General features: G+C 43.7%; 1 protein-coding gene across 4 annotated transcripts in view; it reads right to left on the reverse strand.

The window, feature by feature from the left end:
- The window catches only part of USP3 (ubiquitin specific peptidase 3), a 111,428-nt gene that overhangs the window by 65,003 nt on the left and 23,250 nt on the right, over positions 1 to 23,175 (reverse strand). For all 4 annotated transcript variants that reach the window (XM_085848682.1, XM_085848681.1, XM_085848680.1 and 1 more), the window contains exons 3-4: positions 7,027 to 7,155; positions 4,485 to 4,568 (exon numbers count right to left, since the gene is read on the reverse strand). In XM_085848682.1, coding sequence (XP_085704808.1) covers positions 4,485 to 4,568; positions 7,027 to 7,055 — 113 coding nt within the window. In that variant the 5' untranslated portion in view covers positions 7,056 to 7,155. The remainder of the gene's footprint in view (positions 1 to 4,484; positions 4,569 to 7,026; positions 7,156 to 23,175) is intronic.

Below are 23,175 nucleotides of genomic sequence, written 5' to 3' on the forward strand. Positions count from 1 at the left end.
GATTCAACACAATACTTTGAAAAGAATGTCTTAGTTCTGCAAATGTCTTAGGTATAATACTGACATGCTACATGGTCTAGTATTTGAGGCTCGGTGTACTGGTATCTGAGGCTAGGTATATACAGGGACTGAAGATCTTCTTCTTCTTCTTCTTCTTCTTTCGGCTGCTCCCGTTAGGGGTCGCCACAGCGGATCATCCGTATGATCCGCATAGTGATTGGGCACATGTTTTATGCCGGATGCCCTTCCTGACGCAACCCTGGTCGCCTCTTACGACACAGGGATATGGTACACCTATTTTAACCGGGGTATACACCGGCCCAGTATACTGGTACTCATTTCGCCGACCTCGGAAGGATGACAGGCTGAGTCCACCCCCTGGTGTATTAATTCAGTGGCCCAAAGGGGCTTGAACTCAGGACCTTTTGGATCCCAAGCCACTGCCCTAACCACTGCGCCAACACCAGGCTATATACCGGTACTGAAGATACGTGTACATAAACAGTGTCATGTTAACAAGTTCAGCATTGCCACAAGTACATGTATGTTGTTGACTCATCGTCATGTGCAGTCCCCTTCACACACACAGAGGGCTGTGCACTGAAGGGCAGCCTTTTTGCACTTGCAGCGCCTCACACACCCTTTCTTGCACTTGCAAGAAACCAGCTCAATGCAGCTGTGAGCTGCCTCAGTTGGCCTGGTCCAGTAAGGTGTGTACTCTCCTTCTCCAGTCCTTGACCAACCCCAGTTGGTTGGTGGAGGGAGCTCTGGTGCTGGCAGCAGTATCTGACCCCACACATGTCCACCTTGATACACTGCCCTCTTGACATGTTCCTCCAGAGCTGCCTTCGTTGGAGGGATGAGCTGCACATTGTTCTTCCTTGCGAAGAGTTTCCTCCTGGTTCGATCATACAACAGGATCACGAACCTCTCGATGATGCGCATTGCATCGTCTGGTATGTCACGAGGTGCAGAGGACAGCAGCAGCAGCAGTGCCTCAGTGATTTCTGGCAGTACCGTCCAGACTGCCCACGCAGTCTTCTTGCCATGTCTATGAAAACTAGACAGTGTCGCATCCAGTTCGAGCATGGAACATTGGCAGTGCACGAGCCTTCTCTCGTCCCAATCCAGCTGCTATTTCATGTGCTGCTAGGTATCGGAAACTCTGGCCTGTTCCGAATGCCAGCCAGTTTGTCTTTTGGTTGCAACTCCTGTGCCAGGGACACTGCCAGCACCACAACATCGGTGTCTACAGTCCGGATGAGTATTGCATGGTGTCCATGCTGGACTGCGTGAGATGCATGCAGCAACATCCGACTGTCAGCTTCTTCATGGTTACATGGGGCGAATGAGGTCAGATCTGGCAGTAGTGGCTTGCTGAGCACTGCCTCTCCATCAGTAATGACGAGTTGCTTGTCCTCCTGGTCAAACCATTCCATGAGAGCTGCTGAGAGGAACCTGAACAGCTCGGTCTTGTTACTGTCCACTCGTAGGAAGTTCTGCCAGTTTCCTGGTATGGCTGCGGCAGCCACCACACATCTCCGCACACCTTGTCCCCACTTTGCACATGTACTACCTTTCAGTGAATCAGCAAGGTAAGTATCCCAGACCAGATCCAGGCGTGACACTGTTTGCAGCTTCGTGGACATATATGGGATGAAGATCTGTTGTGCATACTCTTCAAAGGTCTTTGATGCAGCCGGCTTCAGCATCTGGACGATGGCCGCTCCATCAAGCACAATACAGGTCATGACAGGAGTCTCTGTCTTTGTGTCGGAGACTTCTTCCAAGCATGTGAGGAGATCACTCTTGGGACCAGTGCAGAGGCTTCCACCATCAGATAATGCAGGAGGACATGCCTGATTCTCGTGACAAAAGAACTCCTCAAGGTTTCCATCCCTCGTCTGGCAGCCAATGTACAGCCGTGCGAAGAGTTCACGGTCATTCTTGATGGAGGCGAGCTGTTGCTGACCTATGCTCTGGCTTCTTGGAGTGGAAGTGCTGAACACCTTCAGCTTGTTACGAGGAATGGGTGCGTCCACTGCCTTTGTTCTGTCCAACAGACACTCTCTGGTGAAAGCCTCGAACTGCTCTTGGCCAATCCTCTTGGCATTCATCACTGTCTCCACAGCAGCAGGATCTGCGATCTCCTTTGTGTCCAGTTTGACTACATCCTGACTCTCCTCCTCGAATGGGTTGCCCATCTCCTCGATGACACCGACGAGAGAGCGAACATCTTTCACAAATGAGGCCTGTACACTTGGCGTCTGATCATGATGACGTGTGTCTGCTGTTTGCAGTCTCCAGTGTTGGTTCCCATCCTGGAATTCTTCGATCACCCTGGAAACTTCTGGTCCCGCAACCATCCAGCGACGTAGGGCACTTGGGCTGTCAGTGAGCCCAACTGCTCCACCGTCTCCTTTGATGCAGGCATTATTCTGCCCATGTGCCTGGTCAATCGGGATTGAAGAGAACACCCTCTGCGTTTTCTGAATGGTGAAGTGGCTTTCCCTGAATTTCCTGGCTACATCTGGGTGTTTGATGGTGAGTTCAGCCATGTCCTTCAGGTGCACTGGTATCCACCTAGCATAATGGGTGTGATCCAGTGCATGGAACCAGCGGACCAGCTCTGTCAGAGCATCGAGGTACATCATTAACGATCCCTGCCTGAGAGAACACACATACACTAGAACCAACAGTTCTAGTTCCAGCACGGTTGCCCAGTAGTGAAACTGGGGGATGTCTTCTCCTCTCTGGCAACACCAGTCTTCAAACTCTGGAAGGTCCTCTGCATCCCTGGTTTCTCCAAGTCAGTAGTGGTTGTAGGCACGGTGTTGCAGGATGTACAGTGCTGCTGCAGTCACTTGATGTGCTCTTCTTGTGCGCAAGACATGGGATGCTCGCAGGAATGAGTCTGCTGTCCCTGTTGTCGCAATCTCGGCTTGCACAAGTGCTTGCACCCAACCACTCCCTTTCAGCCAGTCCCCCAGTGTCCTCAGTGCCGCCATCTCGATGTGGAGGCCACCAAACATCACCACTATCTGGTCTTCACCATAGCTCTCTGGCCACTTCCACTGTATCTGCTTGGCCAAAGCAAACAGTGGCTGATCAACGGTGACCACTGGTGTCTGTCCAGGATTCAGGTGTTCCACAGCATTCTTCACGACGTTCATTGAGTGCCGGATCATGGCCACTGTGTGGGCACTCTCCAGGAAGAGTGGAAGCAGCGACGTGGGGCAGATGACTCGAGCATCTGGTGGCTGTCGGCTGGCATGAGATGCAGCCCAAGATGTGTTGTCATTGTCCACTGTACCAGTGTTGTCTTCCAGGACTCGCTTTGCATTGCCTAGCCATTGGTATTCTTCATCAGTCTGCTGTTTGAAGTCTCCTCTGGTCAATGACGCCACTTTAGCAGCTGGGACAGGCGACTTCTTGATGCTGCTAGTGACAGGGGGTACATCAGTGTAGTAGTGCGGCAAGGGAGCGACTGTCTTGGACCGTGCATCCCCAGATCCACACACACAGTTGTTGTGGGTCAACACACATGCAGCCTCTCTACTCTTTTATTTGGGTCAGGGCTGTGATTAAAGACATGTAGTGGAGTCATGTTTGTAAACATTGTTAAAGACATGCTGCAGTGCATTGTTAAGGAAACAAGACAGACGGAAGCCTATACAAGAAATTTCTGTACTCCAGAAACACAAAAGATGGCTTAAAGGGTCGAGGAAAAGGGGATTATGCATGTTTGGTATTTATTGACAATATGAATGTAATGTTACATAAAATATGCAGATGAAAAACACAAATGAATGGGTCACTTTGTTTCCTAATGGGATATGAATTTATATTTTAGACTGCCAGTATATATGAGCTTGTCTGAGTTGTTACTAGTGATTTAGTATAGTTTTTTTTATTTATTTATATTTACAGAACTAAGACATTCTTTTCAAAGTATTGTGTTGAATCCAATATTTGCCTAGATAATTTCCAAATAAAATTATATAACAGACTGTGATAGATAATATTAAGTTGAAAATGGTACCATTGGATTCCTTGCCCCCAAAAACATACATTTAGATACCAGAATCAAGTCAATAGCTGCATTACGTCCAGAGATAATAGCAAATGTAGATTTCAAGTGGTGGCCATTTTGAAATCCAATATGGCGGACATAGAGAGAGAATTTCAAGTGGCCCAATATCTGAAAATGTTCGCAACATATTAATGTACATTTGTGCCAAATTTGGTGCTTGTATCACAAAATGCACAATTCTTTTGAATATTTGGGCTGAGCCGCCCCATTATTGCTGGAAATTCACAAAGAAGAAAGTGACAAATGATTCACTCATTGCTATTTCACATAAACCGACTTCCCAATAACATACTCAGATCGTCATTGACAAGGCATAGTGATGCAGTAATGACTATGTAACACATCTACAGTTGCAGTAATAAACCAAAATTAAAATATTCATTCATCATACTTCTCCAGATTCTGCAGATGCTCTCGCAGTCGCTGAACAGAGCCAAGTTTGTTGTCATTGACGGCAAAGTCATCACATCTGTAACTGAAGTCATACACAAAGTTGTTGTTTGGCATTGTTTTGCATAATCGTACAAAACAGTAACAAGTATGTAGAGCACCTTACATCTTCAACTACTATTTCTTAAAAGGAGCAAATTATTGCAACATTATTGAGGGTTCGGCCAGGCAGGGTTTTGGACACGTTTCTCATGAAGCAGATGGCCAGGCCCAGCATTCAACAAAAAGGTGGTGGGAATTTAGAATTTGGCCAGAGTGCTGGCGGTATCTCGCCTAATCTTCGTGAAAGGCACTGTGGATCATCACCCACCATCCAGCAAATAATGCTCAAAGATGGGCCACCCAGCTTAACGTCCTATGAGGGATGATGTACTTTGTCATGCAACAACACCCTGCCGATGAAGCAACAATCAGGCAGTTTATAATTGGGCCAAAAATCAAACCCAGACTACCCAGCTCAAGCACAAGTGGATTACTTCTCCACTATCCTATCACTCCAGAATATTATATTATATTATATATACATATACATATATACATATACATATACATATACATATATATATATATATATATATATATATATATATATATATATATATATATATATATATATATACACTGTATACATGTATTGTGTGTTTAAAAATCCTTAATGATTGTGTATCAATTTGTTTTTGCAAGACTTCTGCAAAACAAACGAGAGCAAAGGCGATGGCGGACCATCGCAAATCTCCATGCTTCCCACCTAAAACAAAGTTTAACGATGGCAGAAATTTCCACTATAGTGGGGCAGATAACAGCAATTTTTGAGAGGAATTGTGGAAATGATGATACAAGCATCAAATTTGGCACATTTGTTCTCCAGGGAATTCTAATCAAATCTGCCCGATTGGCCATTTGAAAATCCAAATTTTGAAATATTTGAAAAAAAAAAAAAATTCTTCAAAAAAGTCAAGATCACGAATCAATGTTGGATGCTGGCTGAGATTGGTGAATGTTTCAGAAACATCATCAAAGACGTTCCAAGTCTGCCATGCAGTTTTCTTCCCTTTACCGTGGAAGGCAGACACGACGTCACATCCAGTGAACGCATGGAAGTATGGGATCCCTCTCGCTTTCTCAGGCCCTATTGCAGAAACTACCTCATGGACTGGAATCCATCATGCCTTGGCTCCTTGGCCAAAGGCAATCCACATGTTCTCAAGACCTAGTTCCTGTAAGGATGGCAGTACAGATATTGCTATGACTAGTAGGTCCGTGTCATTAGCCTTTTTGATAATGGACTTGCTACCATCCGTCGTTGCATCCCTGGCATGTACAAATATTCGAATGTCAGCTTCTTCATGACAACATGGAGACAGCATCCTGTGACTTCCTTGTGTTGCTAATGGCATCTTCTCCTTTTGTGACAATGACTGTGCTTGTCGTCTATGCTTCACACATCTTTTCCGCAAGGAAGTGAAACAGCTCAGTCTTGTTGCTGTCATCTCGAAGAAAGCTTCTCCAGTTACTTGGGGGTCTTACTGGTTCGTGTCACTCTTCTTCTGATTCCTTGCCTCGGACTTCAGACTTGACTTCTTGTACACATCAAACACTACGTCCACCCTCTCGTACCTGGCACCATAGGATTCCACCTTTCGGATGATGTCTTCTTTAGCATAGTCATCAAATGTCTTTGAAGTGTGTGGAGGTAGGGCATTGATAAGTGCTGAGCCATCAATGATGACTGCATCTCCCCTTGGTTCTCTGTCTGGGATGTTCACTTGCGCTTCAAGAATTCAAGCCATCTGTGACTTTAAATTTATTTGAAGTTTTTTTTTTTTCTCAAATTTTTCAAAATTTGGATTTTCAAATGGCCAATCAGGCAGATTTGATCAGAAAGCCCTGCAGAACAGAAATGCCAAATTTGATGCTTGTATCATAATTTGCACGATTTTTCTTCTATCTACTGCAATATTAGGAATGACCCAAGATCAAATTTTATCTTAAAAAAAAAAATCCCTTTTGACCCCTGTGACCCCAAGTCCCCACCCACTGTGGCATAAACTCGGGGTCAAAAAATAAAAACCGTTACATATTTCATGTGACCCCAATGATGATTGCACATACAAAGTTTCATTTAAAAAAAAGAAGTTTAAACGTGCCCGTAATTCCATTTTTGGGGATTTAACCTTTTGATGCCGTTCAAGGGGGCGGGGCCAAAATGATACTGCTCTCGCACCTTGTTGTCATATGTTGATCATAACTACCAAGTTTGGTGAATTTCTGCACAACCGTTTTGGAGGAGACAGTCAGACAGACAGACAGACAGACAGACAGACAGACGTAGTCGATTACGTTTTTTTTTTTTTAACCAAAAATAAAACGTTTTTTTCAAAAAGCGTGGAGAAAATAAAGCTCAAACATATAAAGTGGCAATGTCCTGCACAAAAATCAATTTTTTTTCTTTAAGTTGTGCTCATTAGCATGTTTTCTCTCACCAGAATGTGCTGTAGCTATTGCAATCCATGCAGACCGTGTGCTGAATCTTATCTTTGTCTTGGCACCTGCTGTCTGTGCTCGGTCGCAAGATCTCTTCATAGTGCCTCTTCGCATGGCCATTCACATACCTGTAAAGAAGGCCATGCACATCAAAATGAGCAAAATGTGGATACTTTATGTGAACAAATGTGTCACGACAGATGCTTACGCATTTATCAAGGCTCCATTGTGCATCGTTAAAAAGGACCATTAAAAAAAAAAAAAATACAACACAAAACTGGAGCGGAACTCGTCGAGCAAATAGCCTCGCCTTGTATGCTCAATCTGAACAAAAATACCAACGTTAACTGAACACGCTACTATTATGGCCCATATACCCATATCATCCATGCACCCTATCATGGGACATATATTGCCGTTATATGCCTCGTGTTGGCTTAATGGTGAGGGTCGTGGGCTTGGGATCCTTGGAGTCTGAGTTAAAATCCCACTCGGCTGTTGAATTAATACCAGGTGGGGTTGACTCAGCCTGTCATCCTTCTGAGGTCAGCAAAATGAGTGCCAGCATGCTGGTAAATTGTGTGGGAGTGGCTACCCGTCCAGGATTGTGCCCAATAGCCAAGGAAACTGCTTAGGCAGCACCAACACTCTGTACAGAGTATGGTCCCAATGGATGGAAGAATGGATTGCCATTATCTGTAGCTTTATTAATTATGGATTGATTATTAGGATATTTAATGAACACTTTTGTGCACATCAAGGCTAAATTGTGTCAGTGATGGTGAATATGAAAAAGAAAAAAAAAAAATCAAACATATTCCTGGCTAGTTGATCATGTTTGAAGTTTCGCATCGATCTGTGACATTGTTCTGAAGAAGATTGTTTTTTTGTACGTTTTTATTTGCATTCCAATATGGATGACAGACCTCATGACCGATGACGTCATACATTTAATTCTATATTCACATGGGGTCGTACATCAGATGTGAATTTTCAGATTCCGATTCAACCAATTATGGCAAGAATATCACTTCACAGATGACATCATCGTTATCACCCTATATACCCCATGGGGAGTTGATGACATGTGTCAAGTTTCGGTTTATTTCGTTGAGCGGTTTCGGAGAAAAATATGTTCAATATTCCTCCTTTAATTGAACATGGCTGCCATATCATGTGATCTATTACACAAGAGTTAGCAACATAATATTATCCATGGGGAGTTGCTCCCACGTTTACAGTTTTACATCGATTGGCCAAACAGTTTCGGAGAAAGACATTTTAAAGCGACAATATATAGGTGTGGATACACAGAAGAACCCATGGGAACACACACTATGCATGAGTGCCAATCCTGATGGGGGGGGAGGGGTGGGCAGGGTGGAGGTCGCCCCAACAATCATAAAAAGTCCGGTCGAAGATATCATTCTCTGCAACTGGACCAGACGGCATCAGCTCGCGTATCCTGAAAACCTGCTCTGCTGCTCTTGCACTTCCTCTTTTTGCCCTTTTCACCCTGTCATTGACCACAGGTCATCTTCAATCTGCTTAGAAATCAGTTATCACCAAGGCATTACATAAAATGTTTCATAAAATGGATCTCCTTAACTACACATCAATTGGCTTACTTATTAATATTAACCCAGCCTGGGAATTCTTCCATAGAAACCGGCTCTCTCTCACATGTTCAGATTCATCCCATTTCATCTTCAATTATCCTACCCTTCTTCCGTCCATGGTACACTGAATCCTGTAGTGAGGCAGTTGCTCTGAAACAACTTGCCTTCTCTTTCTGGAAGGCTAATCCGACCAAAGGCAATCTCACTGCATTCCAAAAAGTCCACAACCAGTTTCCACTCAGGAGAGCCAGAAAACATCTGTTCAATCTCAAGAATGAGCTTTCAAACTTGTCTCCCCCCTCTAAAACCTGGGTGGCACCTTGTACAGTCTGTCTCTGGTGTATGCTCCCCCTTCCCTCTCTTCAAATGGCACCACAGCCGACTACTTGTGAGAAAGCTGAACACCTCAATTCTATGTTTGCTTCCAAATCGTGTGTCCCAAACCCCTCACTCTTGGTACCCATCCATCCCTGTTATCCCCAACTGTTCCTCGACTCTGGGTCTTTTTCACCTGAGAAGATAGAGAAGGTTCTTTCAACCCTCGACTCTGACTCTGCTACTCGACCAGACAGTATCAGCTCATGTGTCCTAAAAACCTGCTCTGCTTCTCTCTGCCTCTCTCTCTCTCTGCCTCTCTCTCTCTCTGCCTCTCTCTCTCTGTTCGTTCTCTCGTTCTCTCGTTCTCTCTGCCGTTCTCTCTCGTTCTCTCTCGTTGTTTTCTCTCTCTGTTTTCTCTCTCTCTGTTTTCTCTCTCTCTGTTCTCTCTCTCTCTCTCTCTCTCTCTCTCTCTCTCTCGTTCTCTCTCGTTCTCTCTCGTTCTCTCTCTCTCTCTCTGCCTCTCTCTCTCTCTCTGCCTCTCTCTCTCTGCCTCTCTCTCTCTTCTCTCTTCTCTCTCTTTGTTTTCTCTCTCTCTCTCTTTGTTTTCTCTCTCTCTCTCTGTTTTCTCTCTCTCTCTCTGTTTTCTCTCTCTCTCTCTGTTTTCTCTCTCTCTGTTTTCTCTCTCTCTCTCTCTCTCTCTCTCTCTCTCTCTCTCTCTCTCTCTCTCTCTCTCTCTCTCTCTGTCTCTCTCTCTCTCTCTCTCTGTTTCTCTCTCTCTCTCTCTCTCTCTCTCTCTCTCTCTCTGTTCTCTCTCTCTCTCTCTCTCTGTTCTCGTTTCTCTCTCTGTTCTCTCTCTCTCTCTCTCTCTCTCTCTCTCTCTCTCTCTCTCTCTCTCTCTCTCTCTCTCTCTCTCTCTCTCTCTCTCTCTCTCTCTCTCTCTCTCTCTCTCTCTGTCTCTCGTTCTCTCTCTCTCTCTCGTTCTCTCTCTGTTCTCGTTCTCTCTCTGTTCTCGTTCTCTCTCTGTTCTCGTTCTCTCTGTTCTCGTTCTCTTTCTGTTCTCTTTCTCTCTCTGTTCTCGTTCTCTCTCTGTTCTCGTTCTCTCTCTCTTCTCTCTCTCTCTCTGTTCTCTCTCTCTCTCTCTCTCTCTCTTCTCTCTCTCTCTCTCTCTCTCTGTTGTGTTTCTCTCTCTCTCTCTCTCTCTCTCTCTCTCTCTCTCTCTCTCTCTCTCTCTCTCTCTCTCTCTCTCTCTCTCTCTCTCTCTCTCTCTCTCTGTTTTCTCTCTCTCTCTCTCTCTCTCTCTCTCTCTGTTCTCTCTCTCTCTCTCTCTCTCTCTCTCTCTCTCTCTCTCTCTCTCTCTCTCTCTCTCTCTCTCTCTCTCTCTCTCTCTCTCTCTCTCTCTCTCTCTCTCTCTCTCTCTCTCTCACTCTCTCACTCTCTCACTCTCTCACTCTCTCACTCTCTCACTCTCTCACTCTCTCACTCTCTCACTCTCTCACTCTCTCTCTCTCTCTCACTCTCTCACTCTCTCACTCTCTCTCTGTGCCCTTTCACTGAGTCATTTGCACCAAGTCATCTTTCATCTGCTTAGAAATCGCCAACTTCACTGCACCACACAAAAATGGTGCAAAAACTGATCCCCTTAAATTCAGACCTATCCCTTTGCTTCCAATCATCATCAAGGCTATCACAGACATAAAACCATTAGTTTTCTCCAATGATCTCATCTCAAATCATCAATTTAAATTCAGAACTGATCACTCTACCTTGGACATGCTGCTTCTATTCTCCCAACAATGGTGGAGGCCCTCAATATAAGACATAAGATCAGGGCCATCCCTCTGGACATATATTGAGCTTTTGATGCAGTCTGGCATTCTGCCTTGCTCGCCAAACTGTTTGCCTATGGAATCCAAAGCCAACTCCACTCTTGGATCACTGACTTCCTCCACTCTTGTAGTGAACGTGTGGCTCTCAACAGAACCCTTTATTCTCCTCTCCCTGTCAAGGCTGGAGTACCACAAGGCAGTGTTCTGGGCCCCATATTATTCCTAATCTTCATCAATGATCTCACTGACTCTGGAAAATCCTCCATCTCTTTGCTGATGAATCCACTCTCTGCCATGACATCCCCCATCCCTCTGACAAGTCAGGCAGCAGCCTCTTCTCTCTCCTCAGACCCCGACAAAAATCACAAACTGGTCAAACACTTGGAACATGTCTTTCAATCATGAGACATCACACATGCACGCACGCACTCCCTCACTCTCTTTAAGGACGACACTGCAAACCCTTTCATATACTTTCTTGAGAACCCTCTCAAAGAGGTTTAGTCACTCAAACTCTTGGGTCTCAATCTCAGGCATGATCTCTCTTGGACAAGCCACATTTCAAAATTGGGCGCCAAAACGAGATGCCAAATGGGCATCCTCCATCGTGCAAAGTCCTTCCTTGGCACACCTGAGCTCGTATCCACTGACAAGGCTTTCATTTGCAGCCCGATAGACAACTGCTCTCCCCTCTGGGCTGACTCCCCTGCCTCACATCTCGCTCAGCTTGACACCATGGAAACAAAGGCCTTCAATAAGACTGGAATCTCTTGCGATAAAGCTGAGTCTATGGGCATATCACTTCTTTATTGCCGATCGGTCGATGGTCTCGCTGTCATCTTTTACCTCATTTCTGGACTTCCACCCTTTCTCTCTCCATGCTTTGTCCCCTCAGGTATCTGCAGGATGCACGTGGTCCACCAGCAACCTCCTCCTCATGAAACTGGCTAAATCCAGAATCACTGCTCACCTCCACTCATTTATTCCTCCTTTTTCCCACCTCTGGAACAACCTTCTATACTGCCTTCAATCTCAAACTTCCGTTCAGGTCTTAAAGATAGCTGTTCACCACCATCTCAAGTCATCCCCATCCAACATCATGATCTTTTGTACACCCGTTAAACCACCCCACACCCTCCCAAAATGTTTCTTATGAATCCATATTGCCCACCCCTCCACATCCTCCCTGACCCCTCATCATTACCTGCATCTCTTGTTTGTCCGTCTCCACATACTTTCTCCCTCCGCCATGCTGTTGGTGTTTCCCGTTTCTCCCACTGTTCCCTTTGTTGTGTTGTGTGTCGTCATTTTGATTGTGTGAAAAATCTTTGGTACATCACGGGTGATGAAGGTGGTGATCAACTTGCATTGGAATTGCATGTTTAGTTTCTGAAAAGAAAGCAAATACCTATATGTTGGGGGAAACGCCCGTAAACTCTCTCAGGGCCTGATTTTTTTGTTTTAAATGCCATGAACAATTTTTGGTACATCACGGGTGATGAACATTGTGGCGAAGTTTCATCGAAATCGAATGTGTAGTTTCAGAGAAGTTGCTGCAAGTATCTGTTGACGGACAGAGGGACGACACGCCGTTCCGAAAGCTCCCCAGAACCACGTTTCAGTTGAGCTAATAAATAAAGAAATTTACTAGAAGGGCACTCGGTAGAGCTCACGCCTCCGCCACACAACGCCTGATCCACAAAAACATATCGGGCTCAATACATTTTTGAAATATATTGATATATATCATTTTTGGCCCCATCTCTCAATGGTGTGCACATTGACTCATGGTATGCCTGGTGTTGGCTTAATGGTTTGGGTGGTGGGCTTTGGATACTAGGGTTCTGAGTTCAAATCCCGCTCAGCTGTTGAATTAATACCAGGTGGGGTTAACTCGGCCTGTCATCCTTCTGAGGTCGGCAAAATGAGTGCCAGCATGCTGGTATACTGTGTCGGAGTGGCGACCCGTCCAGGATTGTGCCCAATAGCCAAGGAGACTGCTTAAGCGGCACCAATACTCTGCACGGAGTATGGTCCCAATCTCCTCCTCCTCTCTTCCTCCTCTCAATGGTGAAGAATCACTTTAAAAAGTAAATAATTCTCGTATCCAGATCTGGATCGGATCTTCACCAAAATCGAATCAAGTTGTCGTGGTCATACACCCAACCTGTCCACCAAATTTCATCTGAATCCGTCCAAAACTTTTTTTAGATATCGCGATATATATCAGTTTAGCCCTGTCTCTCAATGGTGAAGAATCGCTTAATAAATTATCGGATCCGGATCTGGAACTTCACCAAAATCTATTCATTTCATCCTTGTCACACACCCAACTTGCCCACCAAATTTCATCCGGATCTGGCCCACAACTGTTTGAGATATCCTGCACACAGACAGACAGACAGACCGACAGACAGACAGACAGAGAAGGGTAAAAACATAACATCCTTCACTTTCAGTGGTGGAGATAATTTTATTTTTTTTTTTTTAAACGTTAAACGATGCAAAACTATCCCAAACCATAACTTTGAATAATGCATGACTTCCAGTATGAAAATACACATCGACTCATGGCACTCCATCAGCTTGCATCCAATGAAAGCAAAGACCAAACCTAAACGCGCCAGTGCAAGTTAGCTTCCGCAGTTCATGAAGTGCGCTTTGTTATGGTTGTATGCACTCACATGTGGTTTAGGTTCCTCAGTGCAACGCTGAGTACGAGAGGCAGCACATGATCATGTGCTCTCATCAGCTTGCCTGCACTTGAGCCTTTCTTCGAATTCAAGCTATTTTAAGGTAAGACACGTCATGCTTCGGTATACCGTAAATCCCCATGTACAAGGCAAAGTTTTTTTTCCCAAGAAAATGAGGGAATAATAAGGGCTTTGCAGCGTGCACCTTGTGCACAGGGGCTGTCCTTGAGGCATGAATCAGCTGTGTTTTCAACCTGTAACAGCAGGAAGCCGCAGCTCGAGTTCCCATAGTGATACCAGCCCAGCGTGCAGCATCGTAGAGTGAGTATTTGATCATTTTTAATTGACTCGTTGAAGTAAGATTAAGCTGCAACATAACATGCCAAAGCATGGTTTAAAAAAATTTAATTAAATTTATTTTAAAAAACATGAAGCCGTGAAGCCAAAACAGCTTGACGAGGCTTAAAGACCTCGCAAAGCCAATGGGTTTAGTATAACCACGGACAGGATACACCGAACAGAAGATTGATGATGGAAGATTCGTCCCAAGCTTCAGAGGAAATTTTAATCGTCCCCACTAATTAAGACGTTAATTATAACACAAGACTGGGAAGTGCACTCTGATTGTTTTACATGCCAATGATATCTAAATGGGTTTTGCAGGTCACCATGAAAAAAAAATTTTTTAGCACCTTTTTCAAGCCTGTGTTATCGGTGCAGCCTGGAATGCTGGTGGATACAACTGATGCTGCAAAGGCAGGAGAGAACAACACAGCAACCAGTGTGGTGGAAGAAAAATCCTGTACTTCTGGTTCGACTGAGATAACTTTTGAGTCCCAGAAACGTGTGCGACAAGATCCTAATAAACTCTGAACTTCACTGTTGAATCACCTTCCGAGGCCAGAAAATGTTTCTGAGAACCAAATCAACACAGCACTTTCTGTGGGCAGATACATTTTACCTTGACTAACGATGGAGATTCCTTCCAAATTGGTGCAGTTACCTATCCTTGGTTGGAATATGATGCTGACACAAGTTGTTTCATAAAAAAAAAAAACAACCATATTAAAGTTAAATTTTTGTTTTTATTTCCAATTCTTTTTTTCGGTTGCAGGTTTTTGCAAGAAGCATTGTTTGGAGGAAAAACTGCAAGCATCAGAGAGTCAAACTTAACTTTGAAGATGGCTTGGACAATTGAACAAAGGATCTTTATTGTGGAGTCTTCCTTTGCTACAAAGTCATTTAAACAAACTCGAACACGATTCAGAACGAGGTTCAAGACCAGATTCGCCCCGGATAGGTCTGCTATTTTTCTATTTATAAAGAGGTTTAAGTCCCACGGGACAATACAAAATCTTAATTGCTCAAAATCTGGTCACCAGAGGACTGCAAGATCATGAGAAAACATTGAAGTGGTCCACGAAGCAGCTTTGAGGAGTCCCAGGAAATCGCTGCGTTGTCGATCTCACAAATTGAACTTTTCTTTGTCAAGTTCACAAATAATTCTGAAGCAGGAACTGAAAATATACCCGTATCGCATAAAAGTGAATCAAAAACTAACAGACAATGATAAACAACCTTGTGTGACGATGTGTGAATGGTTTGAGGGAAAAATTAGTAAATAACAACAAAAAAAAATGCAAAGATCTATCCAAATTTTCTGAGTGTGTGGTTTTCTGACGAGGTCCACTTTCTTTTAAGTGACCTTGTTAACTCTAAAAACAGCGTGTTCTGGGGTTCTCGGTCTGATCAAGTTCTTGAAAGGCCGTTGCACAGCCAGAAATGCACTGCATGGGTTGCCAGAAGCAAATCTGGCATCATTGGGCCTTTCTGGTTTCAATATGAAGAAGGGAAATAAGTAACTGTAAGCACTGAACGGTGCTTGAAAGTTATCCAGGAGTTCTGGGTTGCATTAGTGAGGAAGCGCCACATCGACATGGCTGTGCAATGGTTTCAGCAAGATAGGGCCACACCTCACACTTCAAACAGGTCGACACACTGGCTACAACAAAAATTCAGTGATCAAATAATCTCAAGAAGGACAGATGTTGAACGCGTGACTCATTTCTGGACCTCAACCCACCTGACTTCGATCTTTGGGGTCACCTGAAGGATAGAGTGTGTAGACGAGGAGAGACCTCAGACCAATGATGACCTCAAAAATGCAATTGCCATCAACATCAGAGCTATTCCGGATAAGGAATGGAGCGAGTTATCGACAACTTAACAAGAAGGATCGATTTGAACCTGCTGCAGCAGGGCAGCCATTTATAACATGTTTTATGAACCATCTTGTGAAATCACAAGTTTCATTTTTCTGTTAATTTATTCTACATACTGTATTACAAAGATTATGCATAAGTTTCATGCTGTTTCAATGGAAAAATAAAAAAAAGTATTAAAACAACTTCGGGTTGCATTTTTTAATGAAACACCCTGTAGATGCTGCTTTGTCACGCTATTGTCGACAAGTCATAAGATTCAGGGTTGTACGAAGACACCTAAATCACAAGATGGGTTCTCAAAGAAAGGGTTTTCCAATTAGGGGAAAAAATGTTGAAAGTTTCAAAAATCACCAATGTCGTTCAGCTCGTCACGATTTTCTCTATCAGTTCCAAGCCATGAAAGAAGGTACAAATGTTTTCGACCAACTTGTTTCTCACCAAAAAGAAGGAAGCGTATTGGAAAGTCAATGTTGCCATCAATAGATCACAGCAGCGCATAACGGACAAGGCATCATCGGCAATTCATGCTATCGAGCAAATCGTAATTGCTGGCTGGAAAGGAGAAGAAGTTTCACAAGAGGACTTGAAAAGTGTCAGCAGCTTTTATAGTGATGACCTCGATTCCCACAGACGAAAGGCACAATTGGTGCACTCATTAGAAAATGTCCACGACCGAAAAAAATGATACATCGATGAGGGACATCATTGACCACCTCGGTGACAGCAATTTCAAGAAAATGGTCGCACAAGTAGTGAAACTGCTGCAACTCGACTTAGTTTGTCCTTCATCAACAGCGACAGCCGAGAGGTCTTTCACTCAGCTGAGGAGACTCAAAACGTACCTGAGGAGCAAAATGGGGCACGAGAAGCTGAAAGATCTTGCACTACTCTCAATACATCATGAAGAGCTGGATAGCTTAGACCTGAGAGAGGTTCTCAATGCATTTATTGTAAAGAACGAATTGCGGTGAAAGGTTTTCAAGACACTTTAAAAGCACATAAGTAGCAAGTCTCCATTTCAAGATATATTCTATCATCTCTTGTAAAGGTTTGGAGTGACAATATTAACCATGGCATGCGTCACACACAAGGTTCACATGTGTAAGTGTTCATGTCTGTTGAGACACACTCAGTTGCCAATGTGGAAGGTGTAACATGACTTCACTACGTAGTGAATGTACAGCTTGGATTGTTACTGACATACTGAATTACAAAAAACACAAAGCCATATGCGAGTGATTTTTTCCTTTAATGTACAGGTAGTGGACAAAAGTAATAGAAACAGCTGAGTAAATGAGGGACACCAATGACATTGAAAGCAACGGCTTCCAGTCATGCACGCACGCAAACCCACCCCCCCCCAAAAAACACACACACACACACACACACACACACACACACACACACACACACACACACACACACACACACACACACACACACACACACACACACACACACACACACACACACACACCAAGCCAAGAGGCTGTGGAGGTGTGAACTGTCTCAAAAACGAAGCTCAACAAGAGAAACCTAAAAGCCTGATGTTGAAGCATAGAGGAGAAGGAGGCCATTTACCACTGTAAAGTCTGTTGAAGACATGAATGGTGGGGGATAGACAGTAGCGGGGCTAGATTCATGGACCAGTTGAAGAAGACCAAGCTGTTAGATAAATTCTGAAATATAAATAAGAGATAACCCTGAAGGCCAGAAGATAAGCAGAAGAGGATTTAAAGAGGATGGGAGCTGAGCACTCTCCAGGGGTGGACAGAGGGATGGTTGGAAAAGTGTCTGCAATGGCACGGGAAGGAGCTGTGCGATGAAGCAAGGGTTTGGAATGAGCAGCGTTACTGGGGGCCCAGTCGCCAGAGTTGCTGGGGACCAGGTGGCGAAGGCGAGGTGAGACGGGGGGTAGGAGACACAGAACCACCCGAACGGGGAGGGGGAACAAACCCGACCTGCAGTCGTGGACCGAGTAAAAACACCTACAGATGAGGACGATGAGGCTGATGAGGAGCAGTGAAGACTGAAGAAGAGCTGGCAAATAAAGTAGTGAAGATGAGATCGACACCATTCAGGGAAATACACAATATACAACAACTGACGGACAAAAATGCGAGTTGAGAGAACCAACTAAGTACTCAAGAGATCGGCACCAAAATAATCCCCCATGAAAGAACTCAACACCATGAACTTTGCAGCGGCACTGCTCTGACAAGAAAAAGTAATGGGAAAACAACATCGCAAGAGCAAACCAGCCTAAACAGACAGAGACCAGGCACCACCTTGGAAACGGATGCTCGACACACAAAGGGAGCCAAATACAGAAATTTCTAAAGGAAAATTGAAACCCAAAGCTGATGAAGAGAATCCAAATATTTTAAAAAATCAAATACAAAATGGGAAACTACAAAGCATCTGGAAATGCAATGCCTGTCCGCTTTGTATTTGGATTTCTTCTTCCGTATGCGAAATAGTACCTTTGACCTTTTCACTAAATTCTTCATTTGTCTTCTCTATATTTTCATAATAAAGCTTTGTTGAAAATTTGATAACAAAAGCTCAAATTGGATGAAAATTGACGATGTTATGTCACGCTGACATTTTAACTTTTGACCAAATGATTAATTTGTCTTCGCCATATTCTCATAACTCGCAAATACAACCCGCCGCTTCGCTGACGGGGATATTAAAGGTGTAGTGAGAAAGAGAGAGAGAGGGACAGGAGGGGAGGGAAGTTAAGAGTGGATGAAGAAGGGGAAGCTAGGAAGGGGGGGTGTAGGTGGGGAGAGCGAAGCTATACACTGTGGGAGGGAGGGGTGAGAGAGAGAGAGAGAGAGGGTGTGGGAGGAGAGTGCTGCATTTTATGCAGAGGGGGGAAGGGAGGGGGGAGGAAAAAAAAAAAAGAGAGAAAGGTGAGGGGTGATCAAATTATTAATTTGTCTTCGCCATATTCTCATAACGAGCAAATACAATGCGCCGCTTCGCTGAGGGGGATATTAAAGGTGTAGTGAGAAAGAGAGAGGGATAGGAGGGGAGGGAAGCTTAGAGTGGATGAAGACGGGGAACCCAGGAAAGGGGGGGGGTGTAGGTGGGGAGAGCGATGCGATACACTGTTTTAATTTACCCAAACAGCCAAATTTCACTTGCACACATCCTTGGATTTCCCTTAGTATGGCATGCAAAGTTTCAGGCTGAAAGGTTTCATGGTTTTGGAATTATGAAGAACACAGATACACACACACACACACACACACACACACACACACACACACACACACACACACACACACACACACACACACACACACACACACACACACACACACACACACACACACACAATTGCAAAACCCTGTCTCCTGCTGCATGGAGGACGAGCTAATAAAGACCGAGAGGTAATGGTTGCTCAAAGCAAACTCAAAATAGAAATGATCGTAAGAAAGATTAAAAATAATAACAATAAAAAACTATGACGAAGTCAACAAAGGGAGAAAGCAAAAATCGCATGTTTGAAAATAACCCGAAAAGATATCACGAACTAGAGAAACAAAAGCAAAACGTATCAAACTCCACCCCGGGGAAAGATAAACTTGAAATTTTCTGGAAAGGAACATAAGTAGACCCAAAAGAACACAACAAAGAGACGGATTTGATCCAAAACTTGGTGGAAATAAATAAATAAAACACATCTCAAGGAAATGCCTCCAGTGATATTTATTGAAGGAAAAAAAAAAAACCCCCCAACAAGCAAAAATGACAAACTTTAAAAGCCCAGGCCCAGATGGAATTCCAAACTTTTGGCTAAAGCATTAACTCGATGCTCTAAATAATCACGACACTCGAGCATTCAACAAACTTATCTAAGGGGAGGAGACATTGGGTGAGTGGCTCACAGAAGGTAACACCTTCCTCATCCCAAAATCTAAAGACTCCCAACTACCTCCCAAGTATAGACCACTAACCTGGATGAACAACATACAAACTTCTGATGGGAATCCTCACAGATATGAAATACATTCACCTAACACAAGGAGGTGACCTAGAGGCAGAACAGAAGGGATGCAAGAGAGGATGCTATGGAACAATAGACCACTTACGACTAAACAAGGCCACACTCGAAAATTGCAATTCAAGAAGAACGAAATTATCCACAACATGGATAGTGTCCCACAGTCATGGATGACGGAATGTATGCAATAGTACAAGATCAACCACCAAAAAATCTAACTGATAAAGCATGCAATCGAGCTTTGAAATACCACATTGATATAACAGCACTCGGAAGGAAAGATTGAAATACCAGAGGTGAAGATACATCGTGGGATCTTCCAAGGAGTCAGCCTTTCACCCCTCCCGTTTTGCCTGGCCCTGGACCCACTGAGCAACCTCATTAATGAGCAATAACATACATAGGTACACCCTAACATCCAATAACAAAACATCCAAAGAAACAAGAAAGGTGACATCTACTTTACACGGATAATTTATAAAACTTTGCACCAAATGACAAAAAATTGGCAGAACAACTCAAATTAGTGAAACGGTACTCTGACAACATTCAAATGGAATTTGGCCTAGATAAGTGTGCCAAGTGCACATTCATACAAGGTTGACCAACAACAACAAAAAAGACATAATTAAAATTAACACTAATTTACAAAACAATACCGGCATAAAACAAGGCTGATCCTGAAAACATACCCTCTCCAAGGAACAAAATCAAAGCCATAAACCAACTCGCAATACCAGTCCACAGTACAGCTGTGGAATCATAAACCGGCCACAATCATTAATCGATAAACGAGATATCAAATCAAGGAAACTCACCATCCACAAAATGGTTCACAAAAATCAATGCATCTCGAGAACGTACGTACAGAGATGAGGATGAGGTAGATGGCGATCGGCCATCAGCCCGATGGCGATCAATCAAGTGTACAAAATGACAGCTGTAGGATTGGCTAAATACGTGAAAAGTGCAACAGACAACCAAATCCAATTTGCAAGCCAACATGAAGACAACAAACCAAAGAAGGCATCACTAACCCACCAAGCAAACAATTTCCAAAGACAGGTGCAAATGGAAGATGTCACAAGAAACCTAAACCCCAATGATTGCAAAAAAGATAAAATAAAAATATAAAAACAATGTCACCCGCAGGGTGACCCGTATCTTGCCAAAAGGTGACCACGTGTGACTTCTTTAAGGTCACACTGAGGTGAACAGAGCTGCTATCCACCAGGAGCGACTCCTTGAGGAATATCTGCCTACGAGGGATTCCGATGAGAATCGTTCTACAGAGTAACCATGAAAAATATGCATTTGCCTCATAACGTCACCAAATGACGTCATAATGTCTCAAGCTTGACATATCTAGAAAGCACTCAGAGGTGTTCAATTTGAGGTACTACACGATATGGTTCCTAAAACTTGAAAATTTGACTTTGGGGTCAAATATGTTTGACCTTAGGCACTAACCATGAAGGTCAAGGCCAATCGCCACCAAAAATTAATCAACTGAGCGCCAGACCATGAACTATATTCCCATGAAGTTTGAAGACGATCCGATCAAAATTACTCAAAAAATAAGGGTTTCGTCGACTCCCCTGATTTGCGACAAAGTGACCTTGACCTTTGACCTTCAAAATTTTGTGCACTGAAAGGGACCTCTATAGGCCTCTGATATGCGAAGTTACAAAAATTTCCAATGATAACTGTGCTCTGCAGAATTTTTTATACGTGATTACAGACAAACAAACAAACAAACAAACAAACAAACAAACAAAAAAACATACAAGCTGACTAACATATCTTGCAAAAACTTCGTTTTGGCAAGATAACAAAACCAAATATTAACAGATATACACCGACAAGTGGGAAAATGATAAAAGAGTAGGAAGGTATTAAAAAACACAAAAGAGTTGGACATATTGGGCATAAACAAAGAAGGCTCTTTGGAATGGCTAAGAAGAGGTCAGCTCAACTGGGATGGAGAACGAATAATCATAAATGCCCAAGACCAAGGACATGGCTCTCAGAAAATGGCAGGACTGAGTCAATCTGACAAGTGTAGGTTCTGAACCCAAGAAACAGAAAGCAAGAACCACCTCCTATCGGGATGGAAAAAAAACTCATGTCAGAGCAGCTGTACACCCAAAGGCACAAGGTATGTGGAGTAATCTACTGGCACATCTGCAAAAGTCTCAACATCCCAGTTCCAGGAAACTCATGGAAAGGAATCACTGAAAGCAAGGAAGTGACCTAATGATCCCATCGAGCATGAACATAGAAAACAAAGTTTTAAGACCAGATATCATACTGAGGAACAAAAAAAAGAAAAGAAGGCATTGCAAATTGAGGTTTCAGTACCCAGCGATTTTGGCCTAAACAACACAGAAATCAAGAAAATGACCACATACCAGGATCTCAAAAATGAAGTGAAAAGACCCTGGAAGCTGAAGAGCACCTAAATTGTACCAGTGATGATTGTAGCAATGGGAATGATTTAAAAAAAAAAAAAAACGAGAGAGAGAGAGAGAGACAGACAGAGACAGAGACAGAGAGAGAGAGAGAGAGAGAGAGAGAGAGAGAGAGAGAGAGAGAGAGAGAGAGAGAGAGAGAGAGAGAGAGAGAGAGAGAGAGAGAGAGAGAGAGAGAGAGAGAGAGAGAGAGAGAGAGAGAGAGAGAGAGAGAGAGAGAGAGAGAGAGAGAGAGAGAGAGAGAGAGAGAGAGAGAGAGAGAGAGAGAGAGAGAGAGAGAGAGAGAGAGAGAGAGAGAGAGAGAGAGAGAGAGAGAGAGAGAGAGAGAGAGAGAGAGAGAGAGAGAGAGAGAGAGAGAGAGAGAGAGAGAGAGAGAGAGAGAGAGAGAGAGAGAGAGAGAGAGAGAGAGAGAGAGAGAGAGAGAGAGAGAGAGAGAGAGAGAGAGAGAGAGAGAGAGAGAGAGAGAGAGAGAGAGAGAGAGAGAGAGAGAGAGAGAGAGAGAGAGAGAGAGAGAGAGAGAGAGAGAGAGAGAGAGAGAGAGAGAGAGAGAGAGAGAGAGAGAGAGAGAGAGAGAGAGAGAGAGACAGACAGAGACAGAGACAGAGCCTGATTTTACAATTCACAATTAATTTGATTCCAAGGTAAGAGAAATATTCATAAAAGTGAAGAATCTGCCGAATGCATCTGTTCAGCTTAATGAGATTCTACTGCACAATCTCAGACAGGGTTAACTGAGCTAACAAACCTTTTCATTGGAGGTGGGTAGAAATGTCATAGCTTTATGTTAAGTACAAAAGGATGTGTGCACATCTTACGGCCTTTGTAAACTGGGAATGTGGCGTGCAATTACATTACAGACATGCTTCCCCACATGATTCCACAACATACTCCACTTATACACCGCACCCTGAGTCAACCAATTTGTTCCCTTGACACAGTGGTTCAGAATGTATTGCACATATAAATCAGATATTTAGTGCA

The sequence above is a fragment of the Eptatretus burgeri genome, chromosome 12 (genome assembly GCF_056783735.1).
Source record: "Eptatretus burgeri isolate ZD-2024b chromosome 12, Ebu_testis_v1, whole genome shotgun sequence".
In the NCBI taxonomy this organism is placed as follows: domain Eukaryota; kingdom Metazoa; phylum Chordata; class Myxini; order Myxiniformes; family Myxinidae; genus Eptatretus; species Eptatretus burgeri.